Below are 10733 nucleotides of genomic sequence, written 5' to 3' on the forward strand. Positions count from 1 at the left end.
TGTGTGTGTGTGTGTGTGTGTGTGTGTGTGTGTGTGTGTGTGTGTGTGTATTCTGAAACAGAAGCTAAAAAAAATAACATTTTTTTATATCCTTTATTGTCCCTCAGTGGGGAAATAATTTCTCTGCATTTTTCCATCACACATGTGGAGCAGTGGGCTGCCATGTAAGGCAGTGCGGGGAGCGGCTGGGGGKTTAAAGTGTCTGTGTCTATATTTATTTTAAAAATCTGATGTCACAGTTGTAGAAAGATAACATTAATAACGTATAAAAAATTCCCATCACTGTGATGAACATTTGTTGAGATACACACATGTAAAGTAAGAGGAAGTGATGTCAACGGGTTATGTTTTCACACGAACCGAGTTGCTAACAACACTGGAGAAAAGAATCTGATGTTTCTTCACATTATTGTGAGTCACTATCAGAGAGATGATGAAGAGTCAGAGTTCTAATAAAGACCATTGAGTTCCCCTTTGATGTCACTTCCTGTTTCAGCCCAGGTCAAAAGACAATATGCCAGTTATGTAACAAAAGGGATAAAATCATGTAAAAATAAAGATGTTTTCTGTGACTTTTTGTATTTGAAGGATTCCAGGGCCTTGCTCAAGGGCCAAGAGTAAGGCAATTAAGGGTTGTTGGTTTGGGGAATTGAATCAGAATCAGTTTTATTGCCATTGTCAATGAACAGGATTCACAGACAATGAATTTGCTTCTGTGTGAAGGTGCAACAGGTATCAAATATAACAAATGAATAAAAAAAAAAGGATAAAGGAAAAATTTAATAAAATTTATAAAACATATGTACACCAGTTGAATAAAGTAATGGCAGCAGACAATATATTTGGAGTAGTGCAGTTAGAACCAGCAATAAGGAGCACCACTCCCTTATATGACTCAAAGGGGATAAATAAAACTAGAAAGACTGAACTGGTCCTCTTCTGTCCAGAATAACTTTTTGCTGCTTAAGAACATTTGTATGAATGTTGTGTTAATAAAATCTTAAATTCTTGTTATTGCTGGATGGATAAACCAGTTCAACACATCCTGAATAATCTTCAGATTGTAGATTTGTTTTATTAAAAAGACTACACAGAGGAAGAGAATAACTGCTTTATTACCTGCTTAGCTCGGGTAATAAACTCACCTGTCTGCAGGCATGTAGGCGTTGAGAATGGATCCAGCCATTGCTTTGGTGCTCGCATTATCGCTGATTGTACCCAGGCTGACTGTGGCCGAGTCCCCGCTCAGACTGCAGCGCTCCTTCTGCACATCCGCCTGCACCTCCAGCCTGACCACACAGGAGCAGAGAGATTGAGACAAAAACAGACGCAGGACACTATGAGAGCAGGTGCTGCAGGAACACCTAAATGTCAGCACCTGTTCAGGTAATTGACCATGACACTGCCAGAGAGGCTGCCGGTGATGCTGCCTGTGATGCTGGCCCCAGCTAAGGCCATGGTGGAGGCCGTCTCGCTCAGGTTGTCCCTGGTGGCTCCCAGATGGTCCATGTGGCTGCCGCTGGCACTGAAGCTGCCTGTCATCCCTCCCACACTGCCCTCCCCGATACTGGGGTTGTTTCTGGTGTCTGCCACTGATGTAGAGTCTTTACAGACAATAAAACTCAACATGAGACAAGTAGTACATTACACATGCTGAAATACATTTAATAAATTAAATAAAGAGGTAATTTGATTAAAAATAAATAACTTCACAAACTTCCTTCCCACAAAAAGCAAAAATAAACTTATTGAACACCACAGTAAACTTATCTCCTGTGACATTTGCAGATTTGTTTCCCAAAGGCACCAAGTTGTATCAGACATTCATTTAAAGAGACAAACTGTGGCGTTCAGCAGACAAACAGGTCAGCACACAGCAGCAACACGTACCGGTGACAGCCGCCCCGCTGCCAACATTCATGTCGTTCTCATCATCAAACTCGATACGCACTCCTTTCCCATTTCCTGCAGAAACGCCACAACCTCCGCTGCGACACAGAGAGATGGGCACCACGCCGTAAACGTACGCAAGCATGATGGGAACGCCGATGCCTGAGGAAAATATAAAAGCACGTAAGGAACCGGCATAGTCGAGGGATAAATAAAAGCTAGCTTCAGATCCACAGTGCATACTGTCTGTGAATGAGATGAGACGGACTAAACACTGCTCTGATCTCCCCTCGTCACAAAGAGATCATGAAAATAAACTTCAGCAGAGTATAAATCTGAACATTAAAGCAAGGACATACCAGACGCCTGCAGAGTCAAACAGGGAACMAGGATGAAAATAAAGAGTCAGATGAGAAAAGAAGCTTGATAACGAGCAGGCTGGGAGCAGACTGACCTACAGTGACTGCAGCCACCACCGGAGACACGATGGCAGAGAGGGACACTCCACCAGCGATCACCAGGTTCCTCTTGTGGTTGGAAATATCTTTACCTTCGTAGCGGTTATGGATCTRACCAATCAGAAAGACGAGTGTGATGAGACAGTCAGAGACGATGAATAAAAGTTTAACACAATGATAAACGTAATCACTGATGAACATTGTAATGGTTATAAACATTCTGAGTGACTCTACACAGCTCTTAATTTAAAAAGGTCTTCAAAAAACTTATCAAAGGCTGTATTTCATCTAAGGTGGTTTAGATTACCCCTAAACTTATATAAACTTACACAATGAAAGGCTAAAAGTGTTATGGGGAGGAGAAAAATGTGCAAATAACCAGCATCACCACTAACAGTAGCAAAGAAGGTCCTCGTGACTAAAACCAGCTGAAAAAATCTGAAATGCTGCATGTGGAAATAACTGCTTTGAATCATCTGAGAGAGAACTGAAGTGACAGTCAAGCCCAGTTTCTACAGAAGAATTACAACACATTTCAGTATGTGGCTCCCAACAGACTGGGTGGAATGTTTCTCCAGTCTGGGTCAGTGCAGGCCATGACTCGCTACAAGACTGCGCACAAAAGATTTTAAAAAAATCTTTACATGCTCAAACTGCAGACAGGATCAATTTTGTGTCTTTCAGAAAACAATTTCCAGTAAAGTAGCCGTCTTTCAGGTTGGTGTATCGTATGTTAGACTGGCTGTGTGTGCTGCCAGACACACATATGATTCCTCATGTGATGAGAATATACTTTAATTTACAGAGAATAATCTGGATGTTTTGTGCAGCACAATAATCTAAAACTAGAAGAGTTCCTGGAGAAACAACAAAATTTTAAATTTAAGATTTGTCTTTAATATTTGTTGAAGACAAACTAACCAGGACAGGTTAAAGGACAGATCTAAAGGTTGGTGTTCTGACCCTTCAGGAGTCTGTAGACCTCAACAATCAGTGATGGCTTCTGATTGGCCCAAAGAGTAACTGTCTTTGAGTATCATGATCAATGGTGACTGACTCAGTCTGGTCTCAAACCAGTCTTTTGGTGCCTCTGGGGACCCTTCAGGTCACACCTACACCAGCCTCTAAACTAGTTTGGTGACTTTAACCAGTGGTGTGAACACAGACAATAACATAACTGTGATGAGATCAGAGGCACAGTGTGGTGCCAGAGTCACGGTTTGACTACATTAAACTTGATGTGGGGTAAACAATCAGTCCTTCAGTAACTCAATCTCTGGCTGGAAATTAAACACTTTCTTCAGTCTCAGCTCTGAACTTGAGCTAATTTATAAGTGAGCACCTTTCCCCTGTCTCCTTTCTTACTGCTATTTAAAAACAGGTACCTTAGACAAAACAAAGCTGATCTGAAAATATAGACATGTGACCAACTTTTAGAAACTAAGAGGCAGATTTAACATGAGGACCAAAAAGCAACATATTTGCAGCATATGCAGATTCAGAATGCAGGCTCTTTTTTAAAGGGGAAGAAGTTATTTGGCTCTGGTTTTTGTTGGCAGCCTTACGTGGGGAATTTTAGAGAATCTGAATACTTCTCTACTATTGTAGAGTGAAATTCTTCTTCTTTCTAGGTTTGCACTTGTAAATAATGCAGATAAAATGTTTATGCACACAGACATGCAATTAATAAAGTTCAACAGCTTGAGATAAATATAATTAATTTTAAATGTATGCCTTTTTTTACATGGCGCCGCGCCAGCAGGCAGCTGTGGTAGCAGCTCAGCAAGAACTCTGTTTTGTTCTAGTTTTAGTCTATTTTTATATTTTCTATGCTGTCTTTTTTATTATTATATTGCTACAATTGATAATGTCACATAGCAATATACTGTTTCTGTGGATTGATGTTTGTATCTGCTGCTGCAACTACACCTAAATTTCCAATAAAGGCTGTTTCTATTCTATTTTCAATCTACACAGCATTAGCTAATTTGTTGTTTCCTTGTAGAAATGTAGACATTCAATAAACAAAACATAAATTTCCAAATCTGAGACAGCAGTTCTTCACAGTATTCAGCATGACTAATATTAAACCTCTGAAAATTTAACTTGACATAAATGATTGTGGTGATTCAATGGCAATTCAAACAGACTAAACAAATCATCTACCAGCTGAAACTACAATCAGATGTCTGAGACGTCTGTAGCCTCACCTTCCTACCCACGTATACAGGGATCCCAATCATCATGGCGGGTATAGCTATACCAGCGATCAGTGCGATTCCAACAGGAGCGCCCACGAGTGTTCCCAGCTGCCACAGAATCTTCTTTTTCCTGCTCCACGGCTTCTTCCCCCAGAAAGTACAGCCTGATGGACTGAAACACAAGTCAGGGAAAATGATCAGAAACTTCCACTGAACTGAAGGTTATAATATCAACCACTGTTCAGGAAACAATATATCAACCAATTTGCAATAAGTTTTAACAACAAGACCAAACGCTACAAGTAATGGAAAAAAACAAGGACCTATAAATTTTAAATATTTCCAACTTTTCCAAAGCAGTTTATGTGAATTAAAATGCTACTTTCCAGAAATGTGGACTCAAATACTTACCTCAAGTAGTGCAAGTCTGAGATCTCCTTCATGCAGAGCCAGCAGAACTCACAGCCACAGACAGCGCAGGTCATGTGGTTACAGCTCCCATCATTCATTTTGATGATGTACGCGGCGCAACGAGGACATGGTTTGATGTCATCGGCTGAGACAAACAGAATGTGATGATGCACAAATGGTAAAACAAGCTTTTAACTCTAAAAGTACCAGACAGCCTTTAGAGGGAAAACACTGATGTGTGCTTGGAAGTGAGAGCACGTCAAACAAAAATACATTATCATCACWAAGCACCAATCGTAGTAATCCCAAAGTGCCAAATTTTAATCTGGGACACTTTCTCTAACAATTAATCGCACAGGATACAATTTTGCACAAGCCTAGTGTTGACTGACTACCACATAGAAACCAGTGATCAGCTCTACACCAACAGCTCAGGAGTTGGGGGGTACCCATTTATGATAGGTGAAACACTGCAGTATGTAACCAAACAAGTAGCTCTTTGTATTATGATTAATAAAATCCAAGCAAATTTGATGTTTAATGATCGATTTATTAAGAAGAACTCTAAAAAACAGTTCATTAAAACTTTTAGCCACCACCAGTCTAAATTATGTTGGTTTTTGTTCTGCCAAACTCTTGACTGAAAGCAATGCTAACACTGTTCTTTAAATAGGAAACATTTGGACAAACCATCTATAATTGCCTGAGTAGAACACAACGTTCAAACAGTTGTGCTAAMAGGTTCCAGACAGATTAATGAGGCAAGTTATGTCTGTTGATGACAATCATAGGTAAAATCTAAGAATTTGGTCAAAATAGAGTTGATTTAAACAAAGATTTCATAAGATGCCAATGTCTTAATTCCTACAATTTCTTCTCATGGTGTAGAGTGAATACAGACATGGCAAAAAACAAAAGAGAAGACAAGGGAAAGGTGTTTGTGCAGTTTGAAGTCATCTTACCTGCAGCCCCGCTCTCCTGACTGTAGCTGAGGGATGACGAGCGCACCGTTCTCAGGCGGAGGCTGTGGGCCCTCTGTTGTCGAGCAGCATCACAGGTCTGGTTGGGATGCCACAGCTGCTTACAGTGGTAACAGAACTCAGTCCCACAGCCCTCCCTGCCACATGTGATCTTTGGACAGCTGGCACACCCAAAGGCTATTACTGCATATCTGGAAGAGGACAAACAAAGTGTTCCCAACTGCTTTCATTTCTTTATTTTATTCACCTTTATTTAATTAGGCAAATCCCACTGAGGTCACAGATCTCTTTTTCARGTTATTATTAAAAACAGTCATTTTATATCAACTGACAGACGTATCCTTTAGAATTCAATAAGACAAAATGACGATACAAAAACTTCTAAAACTGTTTATATATTTAAAAAGATGATTAAGYCAAATTTATTGGGAAAGTATAATGCCATGCAATGTTTGGTAGAGATAGGATAATGAAAGATGCCAAATGTTTTTGTTTGTTTACTTTTCAAATTTGGAGATTGTTCATGCTTAAGTTGGTTTTTATTGTTATTTCTTTTTTTTAATAAGGGGCAGACATAGGATTTATTCATCTTTCTGCACCCTTATCAGTGTTTCATCTAATTTTTTCATGATTTTTTTTTGTTTTACTGAATTAAATAAAATAAATACATAAAAAAATGAAAAAGATGTGACAACAGCTTTGCAGAAAAATGTTTCTGAACAGGAAGTTACTCAAATAGAAGAAATGGCAGGACGCTGCTGGCTCTCCTAACGCGGCAGCAGCACAGAATAACTTTAACAAAACCATTTCTGACATTTGAAAATCACTTAATAATCATCCATGTCCACAACCAATTCATCTAAAAGTAAATTAAAACTCCAACCATGACTTTTCTCAACTGCCTTCTTTGWTACATTCGTCCATTCATTTTCTGTTACCCACTTTCCCTCTTTGGGTCACATAGCATCTGATCCAGCAGTCACTTTTCAAGAAGCAGGGGACACTCTGGACATGTCCCATCCATTAAAGGGACACAGAGTCAAACAACCACTCACATGCTCACTCATACCTAGAGGTGATTTACAGGAGTACGCATAGTAGGGTTGGGCATAATCGTATCGTGTGCGAWTAATCGTCAGAAAAACAATCAGAAAAACAATCGATTATTTTTTGGCACTTGACRATTAATGCAATTAATGCCACCAGGCAGACTTACTGGAGATTTCTCCAGTMAGTCYGCTCGGTGCTCCTCTCCACTTCAAATATGACAAACATAAAAAAAAGTTCTGTAATTTATTTATCAATCAATACAATTWAAAATTTGATGTATAGCCTGAAGTCTGTAATTTTGACAAAATTTGGAACAGATTTTTACGAAGAGCAAATCTTTCCCACTAAATTGGTMATGTGACTAGGACATAAAGGTGTCCAGGCACTCCAGTGGATTAATCGTCAAATTAATCGTTATCGGCTAAATACCACAATTAATCGTGATTAATTTTTTTGCCAATATTGTCCCAACCCTAACGCATAGAGAACAAATGTAGAAACAAAGCTGCTGAAATGACAACTTACAAATAAAAATCAGTGCTTGTACAGCAAATGTTATGTTTATTGTGCTAAACTACACTAATAAAGCTTGAGAGTGCATGCTAGAGGCTTTATAACACATGCTTAACATTGTTCTGTAGGTTCTGTGTGAAATATTTTAACAGTGCTTAACACTTAACTCCTATAACTGTGTTTACATGACCTAACAAGGCAGCCTGTTACCATCTCTGAATGACAGTATGATGTGATGCAGACCACAGTCCTCACAGTTGGGGCTGAAAAGGGGTCAGAGTTCAAACTGTAAAGTAAATGTGTTTAAAAATGACAGCTGCATGGTACAGCAGAGCTAAGTTTCCTGTTATGTGAAGTAAAACTGGTTCATGTAGCAGAAGTCTATCTGCTCCTCTGGGACTGACCTCAGGATTAACATTTAATCACAGAACCACAGAGAGCCTGGGAGACTTCCTCCTTTGTGGATCAATTTTCACTATCAAAAACATGGTCTCGAAGCAACCAGAGAGGAAACTAACCCTGACTTGATATATTAAGAACCGTTTCTTGTACAGTACACTTTGGACTGGAGTACAACGACTGATAAAACAGGAAATATTTTCAATCTAATCAAAATTTAGAAGAAAAAAAAAGTATTGTATTGATTTTAATATTTCCTCTGTGCTGCAATTTTAGGTTCCTCCCATCAGGATGGATTTTATCTGATCCTTCCTGATTTTATCTTGTCTTATCTTTTTATTCTGATATTGTTTTAAGGTTGGAAGTTGTATTTATTTTTATATTGAACACCTGGTCACTTTCTAGTGTTGCATCTATTTTTCTGTCCATGTCACATGTCTTGTTTTGGAAGGAAGCTGCCTCACTTCACTGTAATGAAATTTACATGCGGGTGTAGATTTGGACAAACTTTGTAGAGGCAGGTCAAAGCCAAACAAGAATTAAAAATCTATCAGCCCACAAAACCAAATGAATTGCATTTCTACATTATATAAATAAGGTTACAGAAATAAATTACCTAGTTTTCCATAACWATAAAATCTGGACTCGTTACAATCAAGTTATAAACCAACAAAGGTCCAATACGCTCCATCCAAATCAGMAGCAGTTTGACTCCTCTATGAGCTGGAGCCAGTTGAACCCAGAGGTGCCTCTAAAATTAGTCACATGGTCAGACTGAGATTCTGGATGGAAGCAGGCCAGTGAGTTGTTATYAAGGAGAATAAGCTGCAAAACTGTGGAGCCTAGCTGGATTACGGATAACATGACACCAAGAACAAGCTGTGACTGCAGGACCATTTCCTGCATCTTTTTAATACAAAGCTCAAAGCATGCACACCAATCTGTGAGAGGAAACCAGAGTACTCTGAGAAAACTCCCCACGTGGACAAAACATGCAAACTAAAAAGTAAAAATAAATAAATCAACAAATTATATTTGAATAAAACCAATTGTTTAGAATAACCAATTAATTAAATTAGAAATAGCTAAAAAAAAACCTGGATAAAAATAGTTGTTGGCAGTACTGTCAGTGTGTATTTATTACTTACCCACAGTCTGGGGCAGGGCACCATCGACAGTCTGGGTCAGCAACCAGCCACCTCCTCAGCATGAACTCTTCATATTTCTCCATCAGCCCTCGATCGCCCAGGATCATGCGTATATCGTGTGGGTTAAAGCGCTCTGTGCACTCGGGGCAGCTTATATTGACACGTGACTCTGAGATCTCAATACGCAGGTACTGGCGCAAGCAGTCGATGCAGGAGCGGTGGTGACAGGTCATTATGTCAGGGAAGCTCTCCCTAGAGTGGCGCAGAAGGCACAGTGGGCACTCCAGTAGCTCTGAACCAACTCCAGCCCTGGAGGAGGAGGAGGTAGAGGATGAAGGCCCTAAGGCAGATGAGGTGGAGGCAGCAGCAGCAGCAGCAGCAGCAGCAGCAGCAGCAGCAGCAGCAGAGGCATCTCCGGCCACAGCCACAGAGAAGAAGTCGGAGTTCTTGTCATTACACATCTCTGAGTGGATGCTCTCAATGCTGGCAATGCCATCCACTCCCGTTAGCCCTCCAGGCCCAGGGAGCTGGAGTTCTCTGGACCTTTCGCGCCCCGATTTAGAATCTCGTCCCCGTCTTCTGAAAAGAGAAGCCAGGGAGAAGCGCCTCTTTTTCGGAGCCTTCTTTACAGAWGGCAGGGAGATGGAGGAAGCTGTGGACTGCAGGTCCCGGTCAGAACCCATCACTCCACCACTTCCACARCTCAGCTGCTGGTGCTTCTGTAAGCTCATCTCTCCGGGGGGAGGGGAGGGATGTGCCGGCAGGGAGCCAGGGCTGGGTAGCCTGTTCCTCACATGGGCAGGGAGGTCCGGAAGTTGGACGGGACTGGGAGAGGGTGTGAGGTGGTTGATGGGAGAGGGGGCGAGGGRGGGGGAGTGGGGAGGGGGGCCAGGGTTGGGGGAGAGGGCTCCAGAAGGCCCCTCTGTGTTTAAGACATGGTGACTTCTCCTGAGCAGCCTCGATGTCACATCTAACAGCCGGATTTTGGCGAAGGGGTGGGGCCACGTGCTGCGAAAGTGATGCAACAGAACCTGAAAAGATGGAGGGAAATGTGTGGCAAAGGACAAAAAGCAGAGATGAAAAGTAAAAGAGAGAGAGAGAGAGGGAAAGGGAAAGAGAATTAATTACAGTATATCATCAGGACAGTTTTTTCTTTAAACACACAAATAAAATTCAAAAGTTCACCAAGTTTGACATTTACAAAAACAAAAACCAGACAGTTTGGACTGGTCTAACCTAAACTAAGATGGCAATAAATTTCTTTAACTTTCACAAAACACAGTGTGTTTTTGTAGTTTGTGTATTTTGTGCTTTTGATGAGTAGCTGTTTGAAGTGATGGTTTCCAGTACTCATTTCAAACAGCAGGACATCAATGTTCCTGCTTGTGTGACATTTTGCTCAGTCAGTAACAGCTGGCAAAGTGTGCATTTGCTTTGCCAACCAGAATGTCAGTCTAAGAAGGCAGTACTGACGCAAAGAGACGTGGTCCTGATTCAATTGTAACATCAACATTGACGAGGCCTGGCTGTCAGCTGCTGATGGCAAACAGGAGGACGTGTGACGCCACAATGGAACAAGTTTTCTACAGTAAAGTGAAGTCAGCAGTAATTCTGAGGCACTAAAATACATACTGTATAAATCAATAAAAAAAATCTGAACAGAAATTAATGTCAGTCAACTTT

At 40.7% G+C, this 10733-nt stretch overlaps 1 protein-coding gene across 1 annotated transcript; it reads right to left on the reverse strand.

Annotated features, from left to right (window-relative positions):
* Positions 1-1145: 1145 nt before the first annotated feature.
* Positions 1146-10103, reverse strand: LOC106536923 (E3 ubiquitin-protein ligase RNF19A; the record flags this gene model as incomplete). Its single annotated transcript, XM_014034284.1, is given in 8 exon segments — positions 1146-1289; positions 1379-1604; positions 1891-2052; positions 2345-2459; positions 4559-4721; positions 4961-5105; positions 5923-6131; positions 9051-10103. Coding segments are annotated over 8 exon segments (1895 nt in total), but the record flags the coding sequence as incomplete, so codon positions are not given.
* Between the last annotated feature and the right edge of the window lie 630 nt (positions 10104-10733).

Source organism: Austrofundulus limnaeus, unplaced genomic scaffold, assembly GCF_001266775.1.
Source record: "Austrofundulus limnaeus strain Quisiro unplaced genomic scaffold, Austrofundulus_limnaeus-1.0 Scaffold2031, whole genome shotgun sequence".
Classification (NCBI taxonomy): Eukaryota; Metazoa; Chordata; class Actinopteri; order Cyprinodontiformes; family Rivulidae; genus Austrofundulus; species Austrofundulus limnaeus.